Source organism: Cyprinus carpio, chromosome A2 (genome assembly GCF_018340385.1).
Source record: "Cyprinus carpio isolate SPL01 chromosome A2, ASM1834038v1, whole genome shotgun sequence".
NCBI classification, from domain to species: Eukaryota; Metazoa; Chordata; class Actinopteri; order Cypriniformes; family Cyprinidae; genus Cyprinus; species Cyprinus carpio.
This window is the reverse complement of record NC_056573.1, coordinates 21,974,335-21,997,487: the sequence shown is the minus strand read 5'-3', so window position 1 is coordinate 21,997,487 and position 23,153 is coordinate 21,974,335. Positions and strand designations below refer to the sequence as shown.

General features: G+C 34.9%; 3 protein-coding genes across 3 annotated transcripts; 2 read left to right on the top strand and 1 right to left on the bottom strand.

Moving 5' to 3' along the window:
* Nucleotides 1-1,875: 1,875 nt before the first annotated feature.
* On the top strand, nt 1,876-7,480 carry LOC109053437 (type I phosphatidylinositol 4,5-bisphosphate 4-phosphatase-A-like). Its single transcript, XM_042778657.1, has 7 exons — nt 1,876-2,124; nt 3,573-3,760; nt 4,328-4,434; nt 4,572-4,677; nt 4,874-4,926; nt 6,062-6,152; nt 6,487-7,480. Exons 1-7 carry the CDS (start codon nt 2,007-2,009, stop codon nt 6,628-6,630), a joined length of 807 nt encoding a protein of 268 aa, XP_042634591.1. The 5' UTR covers nt 1,876-2,006; the 3' UTR covers nt 6,631-7,480.
* A 4,942-nt stretch (nt 7,481-12,422) lies between these two features.
* On the top strand, nt 12,423-14,238 carry LOC122147076 (protein FEV). The gene is made up of 4 exons (XM_042768118.1): nt 12,423-13,124; nt 13,591-13,705; nt 13,784-13,853; nt 14,033-14,238. The coding sequence occupies exons 1-4, from the start codon at nt 13,093-13,095 to the stop codon at nt 14,236-14,238; spliced, it is 423 nt and encodes a 140-aa protein (XP_042624052.1). The 5' UTR covers nt 12,423-13,092.
* A 983-nt stretch (nt 14,239-15,221) lies between these two features.
* Nucleotides 15,222-23,078, bottom strand: LOC109106672 (prolyl 4-hydroxylase subunit alpha-1-like). Its single transcript, XM_019119978.2, has 13 exons — nt 22,905-23,078; nt 22,446-22,542; nt 22,037-22,311; nt 21,715-21,936; nt 21,475-21,611; nt 21,191-21,367; nt 20,267-20,331; nt 20,025-20,118; nt 19,595-19,645; nt 19,053-19,094; nt 18,865-18,933; nt 15,999-16,095; nt 15,222-15,578 (listed from the first exon to the last, which is right to left on the bottom strand). The coding sequence occupies exons 1-13, from the start codon at nt 22,981-22,983 to the stop codon at nt 15,508-15,510; spliced, it is 1,476 nt and encodes a 491-aa protein (XP_018975523.1). The 5' UTR covers nt 22,984-23,078; the 3' UTR covers nt 15,222-15,507.
* Nucleotides 23,079-23,153: the final 75 nt, after the last annotated feature.

Sequence of the window (23,153 nt, the reverse complement as noted above, 5' to 3'; positions counted from 1 at the left end):
ATGACAGAATCACATATGGGTCGTAGAGCTGGCCTCTCACCGTGTGTGTTTTTGTTTAGGTATGAGATTGTGCTGAAACAGTCTGTTGGGACTGAAGATTTGTTTCTTGGCTTTAGCAGAAAGGACCCCTCGTCCATGTGTTGTGACAGCATGGTAGTACTCCTTATTCCTCACTCATTAAATCTTAAACATCAATACAGCATGTGTGTTAGAAGTGTTAAGAGTGTTTGAAACATTACATTTACTTCAAGGAATAGTTCACCCAAAAGACAAATGTACTCATCCTCAGGCCATCCAAGATGTTGATGAGTCTGTTTCTTCAGAAATGTAGCACTACATCAGTTGCTCACAAATAGATCCTCTCCAGTGAATGGGTGCCGTCCGAATGAGAGTTCAAACAGCTCATAAAAATATCACAATATTCCACAAGTTATCCACACAACTTCAGTCCATTAATTAATATCTTGTGAAGTGAATGTCTGCATGTTTGTAAGAAACAAATCCATCAAGATGTTTTGAACTTTATACTGTTGCTTCCAGCTGAAATAGTCCTATATCAATAATATTGCTTTCTCCAGTGAAAAAGTCATCTTGTCTGAATCAGGAGAGAAATATGCACAGATCAAACACAGTTTACAAACAAAAACAGTTCTTAACAAATATGTTTGTGGCTTTTGATTTGAGAGGACAATAAGGGATTGACTTATTCACATTTCACACAAGACATTAATAAATCAGCTAGTTGTGTGGACTACTTTTTGATTATTGTGATGTTTTTATCAGCTGTCTGAACACTCATTCTGACGGCACCCATTCACTGCAGAGGATCCATTGGTACGCAGGTGATGTACTGCTAAATTTGCCCAAATCTGTTCAGATGAAGAAACAAACTTGTGTGATCGATTCCTTTAAGTTGTTTAAGAGTTGCATGGAACTTTCTGAAGAGTTACTGTTCACTTCTATGCAATTAGCAAAGCTGTTGAGAGATATTGAATTAGTTATAATCTCAACTCTAAGTATTGTGGATTTCCACACTATAAATTCTCCCCTTTTTAAACTAATTTTAAGTTTCAAAGATCTAAAGCTTAAGATTCAGCAAAGAGATTTAGCAAAAAGAAAAAGGCTTGAGGTCTGAAACATCCTTTCTCCTCCCTGAAAAAGATAGAGTTGGCTTTGATGGTGCATCTAAAGCAGATAGCAAAAGCTGACTGGAGTAAAAACACAAAATCTCACTTTTTTCTCATGCAAGGTATAATAAGACATATTATTTAGACAAATAGTATGACAGCTAGGATTTATAAGCAGTTTATGCAAGTTGTCTGCTAATGCTATACTGTTATAAAGATCTCATCGATTTACATTACAAGCAAGAATTACTTAGAACTTATATTTTGGCCATATAAATAACAGCAACTATGAGAGCCACTTAAGCCTGTTGAAGGCCCATCAAATATGATACAAAACATATATTTTTTTATTATATATACAGTATATGTGTGTGTGTGTGTTATATAGTCTAGAGGTTCCATAAAGACTTAGACTATTATTTAATGTCCCTGACTACACTAAACCTTACTAATCAAAGTCTAAGAGGAACAGGTGCCTGCTAAAAAAATCTCTATAAACGTTGTCTTTGTATTCACCACTGCACTGTATGGTTTTATTTTGATGATATTGTTCTAATGAAGAATAGAACATATAAATGCTTATTACTGGTGTTTACTATATAAGCAAGCTGTATAAGAATGTGCTTCATTTCTGCCTGCTCACAATTTTTGAGAAGACACACCAATTGCGTATATAGTGATCTTTGAAATGGCAGTAAGTGACAGAATAAATAGCGTGTCGTGCGTTATTGCTCAGGGGTATCATGCAATACACCCCCCGAGCGCACGGATGCGCACACGCGTTGCCACAGCAGCGGACGCAGGCGGGCTCCATACACACTCCGGTAGCACAACAATACAAGCTCTCGCCGCTCCCCCTCTTTACGCCTCGCTCTCGGTATGGCGGACGGCGAGCGGTCCCCGTTGCTCTCGGATCTCGGTGATGGAGCTCTCGGCAGTGGTAACGGTGGGGTGTCTCCCGGAGCAGCTCCACACGGTGCTCCGAACAAACCGCAGAGTGAGTAGCGAGCGCGGCGCTTTTCTGCGCTGTCACGGGCCCGCGCACGCACACTACTGCATTTACAACGATTTAGGTTAGGCACAGTTCTGTGAGGTTATTCTTGCTTTATTTTGCACGCTGGTGATGATGGAGGCAGGACCCGAATAGATGATTTTCTGTCGGGTCGCAGTGAAGAAACAGATGAAGTGTGTGTTCGTACGTGCACGCGCGCGGCGGTCACTGTAGAATATGATACATGCTGCTCCGCATATAATGCAGTTGCATGCGATACACCTATTATTTTGTCAAATAAATTAATGTTGAATTGATCCTCGCATATCATATATTTGTCATCCATAAGAGAGGCTGTTACGCAGCTAATGAATGAACATCACTGTTGGGTTGTCCAGGTATGTTTACTGTTCTGTTATTGGCCTTCCCGCGACAAATTATAATAATAACGGGGCAATATTTTCTAAAACTAGACATATGACTGAGGGCGACTCTACAGGGGGTTTCATTGTCCCCATTTAACCAAATTTACCCGTGAGTCGGCGTCTCTGCATTACACATTTACAGTAATCTGCCGAATCCGAAAACTCTAGCTAGCTACACCCAAACACATATGATCAGCACATCTTTGGACCATTCAGAAAGCCTGAAATTATTGCCTGAGAAGACCACAACCAATCATTGCGCAGAGTAGGCGGGGCCAATAAAAAGTTACTAAAGGGCGTGCTGATGATGTTGGCGTCGTGATTTTCAACTAATGTGGTGATGCTGGTGAATTTTTTATGAAAATCATATTTAAGTTTTATCATACACACGTTTGGTTTTATATGGCGTTTACGACTTGATTTTGGGTGCTTTCAAAGAGTAAGAACTACTTCAAAAATCCTCACAAATCAGTTTTAACATGTTTTAATTTATTTGTGAGGACATTTTAAAAAATTTGGCCCCCACAATATAGGCAAATGTGTACATGATCCACTAGGCACATTCCAGCAGTCTCCTTATAAAGCTCCTCTCAGCAGATCTCGAGAACAAATCAGATTTTCTTGTTAATCCTAATGGCCTGGGTGACACAGAACTGTTTCACCTTCCCAAAGTGCAAGTTTCAGTGTTTAGTTAAACTTTGAGAAGTTAAACTTTAATGTTTTACAAGCCAATATTTCCCATATCTATGCTAAACTGGTAATATTGATGCTATTATTCAGAAATTATGGATGTACTGTATAAATGAAACATTTACAGTATTGAAATCATGATCGAAATTTCAAAAAAGGGAACAACAAATGACAAAAAACTACACATGCATTGATACAGTAAATCGTTCACAATAAGATCTATAACATGCATTTTGATAATAGATAGGGTGAATTTTAATTTCATCCTGATTTCAGGTACAACCAAATTTGCATACAAATGTTTATCATAATCTGCGATGGCAATCTCTCCCTTTTTAGGCTTTCCTCCGTGCTCGACTCAGCCCCCTGTGTTGATGGGCGAGAACCCTCCACCGTATTCCCCCCTGACGTCTCCAGAGAGTGGCAGTGCCCCGGTCATCAGCTGTAGGGTGTGCCAGTCGCTCATCAGCGTTGAGGGCAAAATTCACCAACATGTGGTCAAGTGCGGAGTCTGCAATGAAGCTACAGTGAGTCGGGACAGAGCACATATACACTTAATACATCATTTAAAAACTCAGGAAAGAACCATTTTTCAATTCTTAAGTTTTGACTTGTTTATTGTTTAACTGTTTGTATGCTACAGCTATTGATTCAATTCAAAATACTTTTATTGTTCATGACTATAAACAATACATTTTTATCAGTGCCAAGAAAGTTTGAGCCACAAATTGAGTAAATGATTAAAACTGATTGACGGTTTATGTGCTTCTGTCAGCAAATATTGATACACTACCATTCAAAAGATTTTGGTTAGTAAAACTTTTTAATGTTTTTGAAAGAAGTCTCTTATGCTCACCAAGACTTAATTTAATTTTAACAATAGTGTATATACAGTAGTACATTGAATGATTCAACATAACATACAGTACATTTAATTTGATTGAAATTTGTAATCGATTAACAGTGCCAAAACATAAAATCACTACATGTAGTAACCACACACACTTTAGTTTTTGGGTAACCAGAATTAACTCTGTCTCTTTTCTGTCTCTCTCCTCCTTTCTGTTTTTTTAATTAACCTTCATTCTCTCCAGCCCATAAAGAATGCCCCTGCAGGGAAGAAATATGTGCGGTGTCCTTGTAACTGTCTTCTCATCTGCAAGGTCACATCCCAAAGGATCGCCTGCCCTCGGCCTTATTGGTAAAAGAGAGAGAACAGAAGTAGACAAAGTTACATTTAAAACGAATGAAATCTTTGACAGTAATAAACATCGTCTTGTCACAGTCAGGATTGCATATGTGAAGAATTGAATGTGTTTGTCTCCTTGTCTGGACTAGTAAGAGGATCATAAATTTGGGGCCAGTCCATCCGGGTCCAGCCAGTCCGGAACCACAACCTGCTGGAGCTAGAGTTTCCTGCGGACACTGCAGCAACACTTTCCTGGTACACACACACACACACACAAACACAATACAGCAACATCATACTGTTTCATTCTCTGGTGCAGTGACATCTTGACCGAATCACTCGGCTCAGGTTCAGCATCAAGTTAAAGTCGAATATCAGATGGCAGTTTATTCTTGTTTTATTTATGCTACTGCCTCACATTAGCTGCTCAACCACTTTCTCAACATTTCAGTGGACCGAATTTACTGACAGGACACTGGCTCGATGCCCCCATTGCAGAAAAGTGTGAGTATTTCTGAGCCAACATTCACAACACATTTTGCATTTACCAAATAAATCAAACTCTTTTATTAGATGGCAAACAAGTCACCATTTGATGTCTGTCTCTCTCTCTCTGTCAAAGCCCCCTGTACACAGCTTTAGCTTCTGAAATGCATTATTGCCTTTTCCTGGCTGTAATTTTTTCGATGTTGATAAATGTCACATAACATTTTAACATCCTGTCCTAGCTTATTACATAGAGACTATAATTAAGTTTCTAGAGACTATAACTAAGACTGATTCCCTCATATCTGTGGCTCTTGTCAAAACATTGCAGACAAAGCAACATAGGCTCAGCCAATGGCATGAGTTTGGGGCGGTGATGCTTACCTGGTGACAGAAAATGCCAGTTTTAATGTAGCAGTCTATGCAAGCCATGGAATAAAAGAATAAAAAATTAATTTAGAGTTTATATTTCAAAATTCGGACTTTTTTCTTTCAATTCCGATATTATATCTCCCAATTCTGGTAAGAAAAATCAACTCGTCATTCTTATTTTCATGTGTTTATAATCCTACACTTCTGGCTTTTTTCCCGCAGAATTGACAAACTCGCAATTGTTGTGTAAGTTATAAAGTTCGAACTAGGAGATAAACTTGCATTTCAAATTGTGAGATAAAATAGATAAATGTTATGTAAAATGTTATAGGTATTTCATTATAGTATTTCATGCTTTAACTGTAGGGCTAATACAATATGTCCTCTATGTGTATATTATATAGACCTATTGTTTAAATCAAATTTATGCTTTAAAAGTAGGGTAATCATAGCAGGTTTCATCCATAGATTGTCCATTTAAACATCTGCATTTAGATTCAAACGACGACAGTATTATATAAAAAATGATATGCATTCTGATTCTGACATCCAAAGGCACAACAATACATGTCTTCTCTTATTTCATTGATTTTACCTGTTTCCCTCCAGTTGTTACCAGTGTTTTTCTGCCACCACAATAACTGTGACTCCACTCCAAATTGGTCTATAGTGCTAGTGGTGCAGAAATGACACACTTCGCTTTAAAATGGTTATGCATATTCCATTCCATAACCCCTGCTGTTCCTCTGATTGGTCTTTTTCTCATATTTCTCTTCACCAGATCTTCAATTGGGCAGAGATATCCAAGGAGGCGGAGTCTGTGGTGTTACCTGCTGTGCTTGCTATTTAGCATCTCAGCCGCTGGTCTGATTGTGAGTGTACATCTTATATTTATGCATCAGTATCATTTTTGATATTATTTATTTGACTACACAAATAAGCACATGTGAACCATTTTCATATTAAATATAAATCCTTGCTAAATAATAGTATACATTTCTTTCAAAAAGAAAAAAAATGCACCAGAAAAGTCTTACAGACCCCAAACTTTTGAGGTTTATGTAACATTAACATTTACCAAAATGAAACGCTAGTCCATGATACCTAATGTTTTAACCTTATTATAATGTGTTACCAATTGAACTTTAAATTCATGTTTTTATATTCTGTCATTAGAAGTTTCTGTTTGTCTGTGTTTGTCTCTAGGCAGGGACGTGGTCCCAGGCACGTGTATACCGGGGTATTTATGCCTCCTGGGCGGCGGTGTTGTTGCTGGTGGTGTTGACGCTGGCCAGGGCACTTTACTGGAGCTGCATGAGGGTCAGCCAACCTCTCCACAACCTCACATAGAGAGAGAGAGACACGGCAAGAGAGAGGGGCTGAGATTAGGGGTGGTGGGAAAAAATAAAGGCCACAGGAAAAGAGCTATAGAGAATCATGGTTAACTCTTAAAGCTTGATTGTGAAGGCTGTAATGAAGGGTCAAAGTAACATCCAGGCTTGAGAAACATGAACAAAGCTATTATGGCAAAGGAAATTAGTGTTTTAAACTTATTTTTATTGGAAGCTTTCTTTGGATGTGTTTTCATCCGTGAATATGGACTGACTTGTTACTCATGGTTACATGCAAATGTGCAGTTATGATTCCTAATTCTCCTTTAGTTGTAACCATTTACACACATACAGGTGTGAATATCTCACATACTGTCTATGTACATCTTAAATAAACAACACTACAATACACAAAAGACACCAGTTCAGCCACATTCAAACCTTCAACGCAACATTAGCTGCCTCTCTAGTGTCCAAATACACTCAGAAGCCTTTCAAAGAGAGGAAGTACAGGTTAATCTCCACTAGAGGGTGTTCCAAAACAACACACACCTGTATGTTCCATCACATTACCTGTTTCTCTGTATAAACACGGCTAATCCAAATCGTTTGGATGAGAATATGCTTAACAAATGCGCATAACCATTGTGTAACTTATTTTTCATAAACACTTAAAGTGTAAGTGCGCTCCAACACACTCTTTCTCCCTCTTTTTCTTTAGTTGTGAATGTTAAAAACAGTATTTTTTTTTTATAATTGTGAATTTTCTTTGTAAATATTTGTTGTTTATTTCATGAATGACTGAACAGTTGCACTGTAGCTCTAACACGCTGTGATTCCTTTTTTATGTTTTTATTTAATTTGCAAAATCACTACTGAAAAACCACTGCTGATAATGTTTTGACTGGAATGAATATCGAGATAACAGCCACACGCGCCTTTGGAAAACAAAAAAAAAAGTTATGTCTTTGTTCTGATGAAGGTCAGCCGTGTTTCATGGACTTTATCAAAAGGGTCATTTACCTTTCTTCTCATGTTCATGTGAAGTTAATCGTCATTTTCAGGTACTGTAAGTTTGATTATGTTTGAACCCTGATTAAATAATACTAATGAGATTAATCAGACATTAGATTTGGATTCTAGACTCCAAGATCTTTTTTTCTCTTTCAGAATTCAGTGTCTGTGTGGGTTTGTGTTTGTAAGGAAAACACAACTGAGATGTTCAGAACATTGACTTGATCACCAATGTTCTTGTATTATATTCCTCATAAATATACTAAATACATTAACAAATATGGAATTCAGAATCAGTATCTGTATTCTGTCCACGAGAGAAACGTCAGGTCTGGACGTCTGGAATCCCAAACAAGAGGTCAGGATGTTATTTATAAAGAGCAGAACGCCAGTGATGGAGGTCTCCTCTGAATTTGTTTACACATGAGATTAAGATTACATGTGATTAAAATGATGAAGTTATAAAATATAAAAAAAAACACTTGTGTGGTGTCTGTTTTTTTATGAAGGTCTGTGTGTGATTCACTTGCTGCAGTTGTTTTGGCACTCTTCCTCTCAATGTCTCTGGCCATTTGTCTCTTGTTTCGGGCGGATATATTATTTTCCTCGACACAGACTGATAGAGGCATGGGAAACATACAGAAACCTTTTAGAAACCACAACTCCCCTGAGCCAAGCAGAGAGAGAGATTTGTCAGCAGTAATGGAAGAGAAAGAGCAGAGATCTGGGGACACACAGATAGAGAGAGGTTTCAGTCTTCTGGAGGTGAGTCAGAGACTGACCACAAAAAAGTCTGCAAGCAGAGACCAGAGAATGAGAGCTCTGTGAAACAGACCTGCTTCATAATCTACACACAAACAGGGTGAAGTTTGTATATGTCTCCTCTCTTGCACTAAGTTCTCATTCCATTTAGTTCAATTTAGTGTGCTTAACTGCCATAACAAGAATAAGTACAAATAGTATGCGGCTTAGGTGTGCATAATGAAAAATGTTCCAAGATAACAATTATAAAGTAAAATGGTCAATAGTCCAATTGTTAAGAAACAATATAAAACAGCAAATGAAATGAAATATTCTGCAGAGCTATCAGGAAGAGGACATTTTGCAAATATTCTCTGAAAATATTAACAGTCATTAAAATTAATTAAAAAGTGTAATGAGTTTTTTTGGAATTAAGAGAAAACTTTCTCTTGTTTTATTGGCATAACTGAATATTGAAAAATGGTGCAAAAAAAAGTAATGAAAAGTAAAGGTCTTATGTTATTGGAGGAAACAGGTAATAGTCAAATGTAAATAAAAATGATAATTATACATCTCTGTACAATTAATTGTACATGTGAATAATGCAGAAATAACAGAAAAAAATAATACATATACATGTAATAACTAAGGGGAAAAACGAAAGTAGCATCAATTTTAAATTAATAACCATGGTTAAAGATAAAAAAATAAAAGTGTGAATAACTAATCAAAAGTTTAATAATAAGAGAAGCAATGGCAAAGCAGATTAATCATCCTATTCTATTCTATTGTGCCTTTACATAATAAGTTTTTATTTATTTATTTATTTATTTGGCATTACTAAAACTACACTGTAAATTTTTCAAAGTTGTAAATAAGACAGATTATTGAAGTATGCTTTACAAGAAAATACTATTTCATTTTATTTTACTTAAAAATATCCTTTTTAATTTAATGTGTTACTTGTGCTTTCTTTGTAATTGTTGAGTGAAAACTATATTAATTGCCATTGCGTTTCAAAATAAGTAATATAAAATAAAGCAAGATGAAAGAATAAAAATGAAAATGACACTATATTTCACCAATAAATCAAAAGTTCAATGATAAGAAACACTTTTCTTGTCATTTAAGTTCTATTCTAATCTAATGTGCTTTTACACAATAAGCCACAGCATTTTAAGTCTGCAATAATGTAAAATTGAATTAATTGTAATGTAAGAAATAATGTAAGAAATTAATTTTAATAAAAGCATTTACTATTAATAAATGTAAATGTAAGTAAAACTAAATAATTTAGTTCCGTGATAAGAAACTCTCTTTTTCTCTGTTGTATCTCAGGGGAGAGAGTGAGTTCCCAATGGAATCAACCCGATCTGAGATTGCTGAGCTTGCACAAACACACAAGAGCCTTTTATCCTCCTAAAGTATAACAGGATTCATCCTTAAAGATGAGCCTTGTTGTGACCTTATACACACACACATACGAGAGTCTGTGTATGTTACGCCTGTTAAGCGCATACACTCACACTATCAGAGCTGCAAATCTTCTCCTCTCTGCTCTCAGCATGAACAGCAATAAGCAGCTGTAAGAAGGATAGAGAGGGAGATCTGGGAAGAAAGGATGAGAAGGGAGAGGAGATGAGAATGAAAAGATAAGGCGGACTGATGAGGAAGGGGTATAAGTAGCTTTTGCATTGTCCACTTTAAAACAAACAATTCATTTAGACCATCTAATCCTCTCTCTCTCTCTCTCTCTCTCTCTCTCTCTCTCTCACACACACACACACACACACACACACACACACACACACACACACACACACACACACATAGTTCAGATGTGAGAAAACTTTAGCTGTTAGGTAAATTAAAAAAAAAATGCTAATTGATAAATTAGGGTGATGGATGATGCAAAGAAGTTGTACTTTTTTTTTTTTAAGGTTTTTAAAAAGTGTGTTTTCTCTTTGAGATTTTTACTGTATGTATGTACCCATAATGTCAGAAGTCTCACGACCTAAAGTCCTACAGCTAAAAGCATAACATTCAACTCAATTAACAGCATGAATTATTGATGTCTGTCTGGACCAGAAATTGTGTGTACACTGGAATTAAAAGCCTCCGGTGTCACCTGTCACACTGCAGTGTGTGTGTGTGTGTGTGTGTGTGGACAGAGAGAGATATATGAAATCACTCTTTCATCTGTTAAATCGCATATTTCACCTTTAGTGAAAATGCTGCTTTAGTTGGATTTCCATGTTTTACCAGATTTTCAGAGAGTCTGAGAACAATTTGCATGCAATTTTATCATTGAAGTATTTGGATAAAACAATTGTTTTCTTTTGGTTTAAATTGTATTAAGATGTGATTTTGTTTTGATGTGAGAAGAATATAAATAAACATTTAGGATCTTTTTCTAAAGCTTAAATGTTATATATAATATTATATATTATATTTTTAATCTTATTGTATACATTATATTTTATTTGTGAAAGTTCAACGTAACAATAAAACAAGTAATTCTATATATATATATATATATATATATATATCGTAACAATTATTTTACATACACATATTTTTGTATTAGTTATACTGTATGCTACTGTAATACATCAAGTAATATATATAGTTAGCTAATTTAACATAAGGCCTCTCTCTCCTCTCTCTCTCTCTCTCTCCTTGAGAGAGAGAGAGTGAGTGAGAGAAAAAAAATCACATCCAATACAAAACATCCACAAAAAGGAAAGGTTGGATATCACCTATGTCAGTTTGGATTGGGAGAGAGAGAGTGAGAGAGAAGGCAAGATCAGGGATGAAGGTAGTTCAGTAAATGTGAGAGAGGTATAGAGATAAAGATAAACAGAGAGTGAGAGGTTACAGGTGTCTTTCTTCTGATCATTCCTCCAGAAAAGAGCATCTCCACTGAACAGGTAACAGCTCTTTTTAAACAGGATTGTATACAGATGATCTTACAAATTATTAATTAGACATGTAATTCCAATTTAGGCTGCATTTTGTTGAATTTTAGTGCAGTATTTGTTGGTTGCAAAGGTTAATTACTGATATGTTGATTTAATCAAATTTAAAGTTTAGGATTTTTAACAGATTTTCATATTTTTATAAATTTTTTATATCAGTGCTTATTTAGTGATTTTATGTCATGTTTTTTTTTTTTTGAAAGTATAGTAGTATGTGTTTTAAAGAAATAACTTTCAAAGTCTAAATTGAAAAAAATTAAAGAATTAGATTTTATTAGGCTATTTATTTAAAAAACAGAACAGACGGTCATAGAAGTGAATGTTTCAAAAGTTTTGACGCAGTTGACGGACACGTAACAATAGCTCATTGTGAAAATTATTATTTTTTATTTATTTATTTTATTATTATTTTTATTTAATTTCTGAAATCTTTAAAAAGTCTGACATGATCGGAGGCATACAGAAGATGTGGGCTTAAAAAACAACAGATCGAATGACACTGAAAAGAAACTCATAGGTCTATAATCAAATTTTCTGCAGCATTCAGCCAAACCCGCGAAAACAGTGACCAGAACTGAAACTCTGCTGGAAGTAACTGGATTCCAAACAATCGAATTGCTTCTTATTTTTACACAATGATTTAATTGAGCTCAGGGAATAAAGATGATGCTGATTATGAAGATATTAATATCTTACAGATGGAGTGTAATTGTAATTCCTCTCTGGGTCCTTTTTCCTCGACTTACTGGAGCAGAAGTAAGTGAATGCGTGTGTGTGTGTGTGTGTGTGTGTGTGTGTGTGAGAGAGAGAGAGAGAGAGAGAGAGAGAGAGAAGGAGAGAGAGGGCAGTGGTGCTGGTGCAAATTGTTAAACATAGTTTGCTGTTGTTAATTCCATGACTTTTTTTTATAAGTTATATAGCTTATAAATATGACTTGCTCCATCATTTTACACATAATAATAGCGGTATCTAATGTTTTTATTGTTGACGTTTTATTCATTTTTTATATCTAAATGTTAGTGAAAAGAACAAAAATAAAAATAATCTTCTAGATATCAGTCCGCATATGTGATGGACATTGGTTATTATTATTGGTATCTACTTTGAAGGCATAAACTGCTTCATATTTAACGAAGCATATGCAAAACGCTTAAACCAGAAGCAAGCGACAAGACCCGGTTAACAGAATACTGAAGTCTGTTGCGCATAACCTCTATTAATCCGTTACAGACATGACAGTAAATGCTTATTAACATAATGTCTTTTGAAATTATATTTGTCAAATTACAGCCTACTTTGAAACTTAAATAAATATCATTAACGTTATTTGTGAACAGTAGACTATTATAGAATAGACTACAGTTCTGAATTGTTTATTTTGGCTGGCTAAGTGCAAGAGCGCAAACATCCTTGCACATGGTGTATATATACAGCTCGAAACCTTAACTTGGCTGAAAGCTTTCATGTCTCATTCCCGTCAGTAGTTTTGACTGAATTGTTTCTATATTTATAAGCAGCGCTATAAGTTTGGGTTCTTCTTTCCCTCAGCAGTGCTGTTCCCTGATTGGGCGTATAAACCAGCGTGGTCTCCAGGCTCGCGGCAGGTGCAGTTATGGCACTTCCTGTTAGAGCTGTTGGGGCGTGGCGAAGGCGGAGCGATCACGTGGGGCAGCGAATGGGGAGAGTTTGTGATCAAAGACCCAGAGAGATTGGCTAAACTGTGGGGGGAAAGGAAGGGCAAGCCGCACATGAATTACGACAAACTCAGCAGAGCTTTAAGGTACATGCACTGACATTCATATACAAAATTAAGCTAAAATATTGAGATATATTATTTAATGATTAATATATTATAGTATTTTAAGTTTACATGACTGTCACACTTCTCTTCAGATTTATAGAGAAAAAACATAGAAAAGCTGTTGATATTGATATGTGTATCACAAAGACACACCTACAATAATTGTTCATATGATATCGCAGGATTAATAAATGTTATAGAATGAATTTCATGACTTATTATATATATATATAGTATATATATATATATATATATATATATATATATATATATATATATATATATATATATATATAGCCTACATACAGATCCTGTAATGTCATATGCATTTTATTCCAATCCAGTGTAGGCCTACAGATTTTCACACGTACAAACAATATAGAAACACACACACAAATGCATAATTTTTATGGTATTAGTTTGACATCTGTTTTTTTTTTTCCAGGTATTATTATAATAAGCGAATTTTGCACAAGACCAAAGGGAAACGTTTTACCTACAAGTTTAACTTCAACAAACTAATCTTAGTGAATTACCCCAGTCTTCCAACCTGCCCACAGGTGTGTGAGTGTTTTAGATGTTTTATTGCATAGCTGCAAGTTTGAGTATATTATAACTTTTCTCTATCTAATTTTCAGAATACAACATCTGTCCCTTTCTCTGTCTTTCCTTCTCAGCTTTCCTTCTACAACCCATCTATTGACAGAGGTAAGAGTGTCCCTAATGAGCTTTGAACAATGACATTTTGCTTATTTGAGACGCCATCACTGATTTGAGCGAATAGTATTGAAAATTTGATTCAGTTTTTAACATTGGTGTTATTTTTCTCTGTTTTTGTATGTGTGTGTGTGTGTGTGTGTGTGTCTCCGTGTGCTGTCTGTGGACAGCTGTGCAGTCAATTTCTCATCCCCTTTTAATACCCTACAGCTTCCCCAAACCCCTCCCCTTTCCCCAGACACATCCAATTCAAAGGCAGTTTCCCATCTTTTCTGGCCCTCCTCCCTCAGGAACTAACCTATCAGAGCTCTCCTGCCTGTCACCAGTCAACCCCGCCCTTCAGTTCATGCAAACTTTAATTTGGACTGTCAAGTGAAGAGCAGAGTGGAGTGTCATCTGAGTAGTGGGATTACAGGAGAGGATTAAAAGTGGACCACAAGACAAAAGCCACAACAACCAAGAAGAGAGAAAAATATTTCCTGAGGCCATGCATTAGGAGTTTTAGTACTATTAATGGTTTTATTCTAATTATCATCACTTTTTTGTTGTAAGTTTATGAATCCTTACTGGCAGGTTGAGAACATATATTTATATATTTGACAATATTAACTAAAACAGACAAGAGAACGTGTATGAATAATTTAAAAAGTACTTCATCTGTAAAACATTTTAATTGTGTCTAGAAATGTAAAGTGTGTCTGATAACACATTGTTAAATAAAGATGGTTTTCTTTACATATTTTACATTTTGTTGGAATAAATAAATTTGGCTCTGGATGATTGCAAATATTTAGGTTTGACTATTTAAATGTTGAGAAAGTTAGCTCATTGGCTACATAAAGGACCTATTGGTCTGTGCTATTTAGAGTTTCATGACTTAACTATATTTATACACACACCCTGCAGATCCTGTATACAGTATAAGCTAAAAGTATTATTCATATGACTTCAGTATGGTACAGGTCCTGTAATGTCATTTTATTTCAACTGAGAATAAGGTACTGTAGACAAGTGCAATGTAAATATCATTGATGAAATATGTTGATGTAACTTTATTTTATGCAAATTTATTTAATTTTAATTTATATTACAATTATTAATTGTGCTACTGGCAACATTATTCATATACTTTATTATTTTTTAAATAATAAGTTACTGAAACGAATTATACAGGAAATGCAATGAACTGTGTAATCTCATGATGCTGAACCTGGAAAATGACTCAATATTTACTCAATATTTAGTCACTTAAGACTCATGAACAGAAATCTCAGGTAGAATTGCACTGTTAACAGGCCACTTTTCACAAGGGAAAAGGGAAAATGTATCAAATAAAATCTATGAAATAAAATCAGAGGCCTAAAACTAATTTGCAATCAGTGCCCAAACTTCATATGCGTCACACACAAGAGTTACAAATAGAAAATCAGAGCAACTCAATTTTGAAGAGAAGTCAAGATTTTATATTTATTTTGCATGCAAGATGTGATGAAGACATACTGTAAATATTCATTGTAAAGCATTAAAAAACTAACCCTAACCCTGATCGTACTGAACTTGCATGGCAGACACAAAAGTACAACTTTCACATGAATTGTCTGTGGTATATATACATAATACAAATGCAAATATCATGTAGAGTCTTTCACTCCCATTCTGACAAAGAACAGGGCCTCTTGAATTCCTGTCCAAACTCATGGATCCATTTGTTAGCCACTGAAAAAAAAAACTGACTAAATCAATGATTTTTACATTCAACTTTAACACTCAACTTTCAGTTGCCTACGTAGCATTCTTTCACAATTATTTGTGACTACATTGTTTTGTTTTTTTTTCCTCCTCGAGCACAACAACTGCTATGAAAACCTGTTCACACAGAGTTTGAATGTTTGGTGCAAGGACATCATTGAAGAGATAAAAAAGAATAATATCTCTTATATAAACAATAGTCATTTACCATAAGCCACTTAAATGAAAAAGCTACATAATATTTTATGTCTTATTTATATATATTTTGAGGATACACAATCAATGTGTTATTAAACCAGGCAGCGTTCTGAAATAATTTAATAAAAATCAGCCACTTATATTTTAGATTTATCTACCTGATTTATTTAAAAACAAAACAAAACCTACCCCATTTGTTACCCACTAACACAGGGCATCCTGCATGGCGTGTATTCAAATCCAGTTCACCATTCTTGTGGAGGTTGTACCAAAACACTGCTGAACCCTGCAAGAGGAGAGAGAGGATACAAAAATGAATATACTTACTTTTATCATTTAAATAATTATCCTTACATACTGTATACATTGAGGGTTTACCTTTTTTGGCTTCGTTGCAACTCCGATGTCAGGGAAGACGGTGGCGCCCCCCATCCCCACATCACTCATCTACAACAAGAGCGCATGACTTAAGGAATTTTTTTTTTTTTTTCCCCACAGGTAAAAAATAATTGGAATACGTATAGAAATATGTGAGTCAAAACGTTTTTCTGACAGCTGCACTTAAGCTGTCAACTTACATAAATTAGGAATGTAGCAATCCTGTCATTCACTCCTGTCTCCTGTAAGGTCAAACATTCTTAAATTAGTTTGCATTTAGTTGATTGATCAACATGTAAACCATCTCTCATTGAAACATGATGTTAGATTTTACTCTTAAAGCCAGCAAGAGAGAATCGATTCCTCTCTGAGTATGTATTACAACAACAGTGTGATTTAAATATGTACTGTATGTTGCTAACAAGTTGTAGTCCTAGTGGTTCTCCCCAATGGCCTACACGGTTTTTCCACTGAGACTGTTTACTTACAAGATGGCATTATTGTAGAAGTGTATTAGTATAAATGAATTTTAAAAAGACATAAACATACATGCTCTGTCCTTCAAAGGCCTAGCTGCCATTGTAATTTATTTTTTTGTAGTGAATCATTTCATAATTTAGTCAATTGATTACATTATTAAATTGAAACCCATCATTATAAAAAACCCATTAAAAATGTATATTACAAATTCTGTGCTGATCTACAAATTTCTGTTATGATGGAATTTTTAGTATAGGGAAACTTGACCAGTGCATCATAATGTGGTTCAAATCTGCCACCAAATCACATAAATCCTGAACTGGAAAAAGAACTGCATCATTTAAAGCTGGCATCACTACTGAAATTAAAAATTTCCAAGTAAAACACTGAACTGTTAACACTCCATTATGTCACAGGGAGAATACATGTTAAAGGCACTTACTGAAAGACTCAAGTGTGATAATACAGCTCGTGAATGGGTTTATAATAAATATCAGACCTCTAAAGGTTACTGGTGTCTAGAAATGTAAAGTGTGTTGAATAACACATTGTAAATAAAGAGGTTTCTTTACATATTTTACATTGTTGTTGAATAAATAAATTTGGCCTCTTGGGATGATTGCAAATATTTAGGTTTGACAATAGTTTAAATGTTGTGAGAAAAGTCGGCTCATTGGCGTACATAAAGGACCTATTGGTCTGTGCTATTTAGAGTTTCATGATTAACTATATTTTCTACACATCACCCTGCAGATCCTGTATACAGTATAAGCTAAAAGTATTATTCATATGACTTCAGTATGGTACGGTCCTGTAATGGTCATTTTATTTCAACTGAGAAATAAGGTACTGTAGACAAGTGCAATGTAAATATCATTGATGAAATATGTTGATGTAACTTTATTTTATGCAAATTTATTTAATTTTAATTTATATTACAATTATTAATTGTGCTACTGGCAACATTATTCATATACTTTATTATTTTTTAAATAATAAGTTACTGAAACGAATTATACAGGAAATGCAATGAACTGTGTAATCTCATGATGCTGAACCTGGAAAATGACTCAATATTTACATCAATATTTAGTCCACTTAAGACTCATGAACAGAAATCTCAGGTAGAATTGCACTGTTAACAGGCCACTTTTCACAAGGGGAAAAGGGAAAATGTATCAAATAAAAATCTATGAAAATAAAAATCAGAGGCCTTAAAACTAATTTGCAATCAGTGCCCAAACTTCATATGCGTCACACACAAGAGTTACAAATAGAAAATCAGAGCAACTCAATTTTGAAGAGAAGTCAAGATTTTATATTTATTTTGCATGCAAGATGTGATGAAAGACATACTGTAAATATTCATTGTAAAGCATTAAAAAAAACTAACCCTAAACCCTGATCGTACTGAACTTGCATGGCAGACACAAAAGTACAACTTTCACATGAATTGTCTGTGGTATGTATACATAATACAAATGCAAATATCATGTAGAGTCTTTCACTCCCCATTCGGACAAGAACAGGGCCTCTTGAATTCCTGTCCCAAACTCATGGATCCCTTTGTTAGCCACTGAAAAAAAAAAAAATGACTAAATCAATGATTTTTACATTCAACTTTAAACACTCAACTTTCAGTTGCCTACGTAGCATTCTTTCACAATTATTTTGTGACTACATTGTTTTGTTTTGTTTCCTCCTCGAGCACAACAACTGCTATGAAAACCTGTTCACACAGAGTTTGAATGTTTGGTGCAAGGACATCATTGAAGAGATAAAAAAGAATAATATCTCTTATATAAACAATCGTCATTTACCATAAGCCACTTAAATGAAAAAGCTACATAATATTTTTATGTCTTATTTATATATATATTTTGAGGATACACAATCAATGTGTTATTAAACCAGGCAGCGTTCTGAAATAATTTAATAAAAATCAGCCACTTATATTTTAGATTTATCTACCTGATTTATTTAAAAACAAAACAAAACCTACCCCATTTGTTACCCACTACACACAGGGCATCCTGCATGGCGTGTATTCAAATCCAGTTCACCATTCTTGTGGAGGTTGTACCAAAACACTGCTGAACCCTGCAAGAGGAGAGGAGAGAGAGGATACAAAAATGAATATACTTACTTTTATCATTTAAATAATTATCCTTACATACTGTATACATTGAGGGTTTACCTTTTTTGGCTTCGTTGCAACTCCGATGTCAGGGAAGACGGTGGCGCCCCCCATCCCCACATCACTCATCTACAACAAGAGCGCATGACTTAAGGATTTTTCCCCACAGGTAAAAATAATTGGAATACGTATAGAAATATGTGAGTCAAAACGTTTTTCTGACAGCTGCACTTAAGCTGTCAACTTACATAAATTAGGAATGTAGCAATCCTGTCATTCACTCCTGTCTCCTGTAAGGTCAAACATTCTTAAATTAGTTTGCATTTAGTTGATTGATCAACATGTAAACCATCTCTCATTGAAACATGATGTTAGATTTGTACTCTTAAAGCCAGCAAGAGAGAATCGATTCCTCTCTGAGTATGTATTACAACAACTGTGTGATTTAAATATGTACTGTATGTTGCTAACAAGTTGTAGTCCTAGTGGTTCTCCCAATGGCCTACACGTTTTTCCACTGAGACTGTTTACTTACAACAAGCTGGCATTATTGTAGAAGTGTATTAGTATAAATGAATTTTAAAAAGACATAAACATACATGCTCTGTCCTTCAAAGGCCTAGCTGCCATTGTAATTTATTTTTGTAGTAAATCATTTCATAATTTAGTCAATTATTACTTATTAAATTGAAACCCATCATTATAAAAAACCCATTAAAAATGTATATTACAAATTCTGTGCTGATCTACAAATTTCTGTTATGATGGAATTTTAGTATAGGGAACTTACCAGTGCATCATAATGTGGTTCAAATCTGCCACCAATCCCATAATTCTGAACCTGAAAAAAAACTGCATCATTTAAATCTGCATCACTACTGAAATTAAAATTTCCAAGTAAAACTGAACTGTTAACACTCCATTATGTCACAGGGAGAATACATGTTTAATGCACTTACTGAAAGAACTCAAGTGTGATAAATCAGGTGAATTTGTTTTATAATAAATATCAGACCTCTAAAGGTTACTGTATGTCACTCCTTGGCAACAGATAGTGTTAGCAAATGAATGTTGCCTGTGAAGTTTGAACTTTCTTTATTTGCTTTATTTAGGTAGTGTGCAATGTATGTCCAAGTTATCTTCAAGACACAGCTGACAGTAAAGAAAACATTTGCTGCCTGTGGCCCTGTGCATGATCATGTTTCTTTCTTTCAACGTACAAGCAGTGATTCAGCTGTTTCCATGGAGAGTCCAGTAGCGTCTGCAATCCTCTGACTGACACGAGTAGCCACAGGGTCATCTTGTAGAAAAACACTGAAAATATAGTGATCATTTTTCTTTGCATAAGTGTGTGACCAACATTTTTTGATAATCAAAGAAAAAAATTATTCACTTAACATCTTGTAAGATAATATCAATTTTAGGTGAACTATCCCTTTAATTTATTAAATATTTATTAAACCTTTGAGAAACACGGTCTTGTGAGACTGTATCCCATCCATCTTGATAAACCTTCGATCTAGAAAGCTAGGTCACAAATAGAACTGTCAAATACAAAATGATGTATTATACTGTATAGTATGGACAAAAGTATGTGAACACCCAAATACAACATTTAATTTTAAAATCATTAGCATTAGCAACAGTTTCCACTCTTGTGGGGAGGTCTTCCTCTAGAACACGGCTGTGGAGAGTTTTGTTACTATTCAGACGCAAGAGCATCAGTGTGGCAGGCACTGATTTTGGATGATATTGGGCAGGCAGTTAGGGCTCCAATTTATCTCAAAGGTGTTCCATGGGGTTCAAGTCTGGGCTTTATAGGCCAGCCAAGCTCTGGCACACAAAAAGCAGTAAATCATTTCTATATGGACCTCAATGGGGGGAAAAGGGCCATCTCTTTTGTGGGGAGCACACAATTCTCTACAATGGATATTTAAATGTGTAAATTTTATGATTGCCATCACGGGTAGGCTGCTGAAATAATAAGCTGAGAAACTAAGAGAATGTGATGACTAGTGTTTGAGTATTCTGTTAATGTGTTCAAACTGTACCAAAAGTAGAGAAAGGCATATACAGTATATATTAGCAACTAAATTAAAGTAATTTTCCCCCCAGATATTTTACACAGATATTTATGCATTAAAAAAAAGCTATATTTTAGGAGGGAGCATCATATAAATTTTTTTGAAAACCACCAGAATGTAAGTCAGCATTAAGACTAGTCTTCACTGTAATTAAGGATGTCCACATACTTTTGCCTAATGAATAGTATAATAAAAACATCATCAACACTAGCAAGATTTTTTTTTTTTAAATATACTGACAATAATAACAACAATAATTAAATATTTTAGTGTTATTTTATGTATGTGTGTTAGACATTCACTAGAGGTCTGGAGATATTCTTCAGGATCTCTATCTCTCTGTCTGAAATAATGTCATGATATCTGATGATTCGAGGATCGTCCCACTCCACTTCCTCTTTCAATGGTGGGTACATCAGTCTGGGGTTTCCTCCACCTGTGCTGTACCTACAGGACAGCGCCCTCTGCCTCTTGGATGTCTGATTTTATCAAATATAATCAACCTCCAATCAATACACAAAGAATTACATTGACCGTTTAACATTTCATGTCAAATAATTATTTAAATTTGAGACGTCGCACTTGCCCTCTTGTCAAGCTCTCCTCTGCACAGTTTCGCATAGTTTCTTGACTCTGTGTTCAGTGTGAATATGTCAGGGTTAGATTTTCTCTGGAAGCGAAGGAGTCTGTTCAGCTGATCTCTGACTTCTTCATCAGTTGGATCTGAGGCAAATGTTTATGAATCAAATATTTTTATATCTGGCATAAAATCAAAAAATGTAGTATTAATATTATTAATATTAACTTGAGGTCACCGTGGTCTCACCGAGGTTTAAAAGCTGTTTGTTGAAGTAGATTGCCACAGGTAGGCTGCCGAAATGATAGGCTGAGGAAATAAGATAAAGTAACAACTCTTTCTCCGTAGTGGTTGAGTATTCTGTTAATCTGTCCAGACTGTACCAAAACCAGAGAAAGGCATGCTGGAATTTGTCTTCGTCATAAGCGACCAACCCCACATGGTAAGCTTCGTCTGCACTTAACAACATTTCTGTGAAATCAAAACAGATCAAAGCTGATTTTTGAAAGGGAAAAAAAAAGTTCAATTCTCACAGTGAAACTGCATTGGTGCACAACTACAGATAGTTCACCCTTCATTATGTCTTTTGGGTAGAGTTTGTAGATCTCTTGCAGTCTGATCAGCCCTGAAGCAGCACCATCCAAGTCCTTCAGCTGTGGGATCTCTAGAAGCTCCAACTCATCCTGATACTTGTTGCATTGATAAAAACTTGGTTGAATGTGTTTTACAATATTTATTAATTCATTTCTCAGTTGTCTGAGGAGTTTGTAAGCTGCCACTGGGTCGCTTATGATTTCCTCAGGGTCCACAGGGTCGGAGTATGAAAGCAGAAGATCCAGATAAACACTGGATTGAAGACAGGGGTTCATCAGAAATTTGTTAATAATTACATAATCCTATATCTAATGCCATATAATATATATATATATATATATTGGACTTTAATAGTACTGTATAGGGTACAATGAAAGTGTTTTCACCTCTTCATCGTCTCTACATTCTTTTCTTCAGCATCAATATACTGACTAAAGCTCATCAGTAGGTCTTTCTTCTTCTCAACAAGCTGTGCAATTTGATCTGCAGTATTAAAGAATCAGCACTTAAATGTTAAAAAGCATTTGATATGTATTTTTTTTTTTTCATTAGAATGAAAAAGGTTTATTAAGTAAGAAGCCAAAGAATTGGAATTGGTATTAAAAATGTTAAACTCTACATAAGTATAATGTTTTTTATGAGTGCATCAAATACGGCGAAACTGTGTTTTACTATTTGTTCAATTATTTTGGTGAAAAGTCTCACAAATTACATACAATTAACTTGTTATGGCAACAGTGTAAAAACATTAGAGGACTACACTATAACACTATATTAATAATAAAAATAAAAAAAAACGAATAAAATAAATAGAGTTGATATTGAATTGAAATATAATTAATAACCTGTTGATGAGAAGAATTCATGCCCAGCAGTACAGACAGTCCAAAAACACACCACAAATGTCAATTCCCTTACGACCATTATCACACCTTCAGTATTGCAAAACACAACTTCAGTATGTGTACCTTGAAGTGAAATTGAGCTTAAATTTACACCATTTATATATAGCCATTTACCTTTTCAGCACCTGTATTTTATAGTTTCTTGGTACATTTGATCAAAAACAAAAGCGAAACTTTAAATGATTGAGC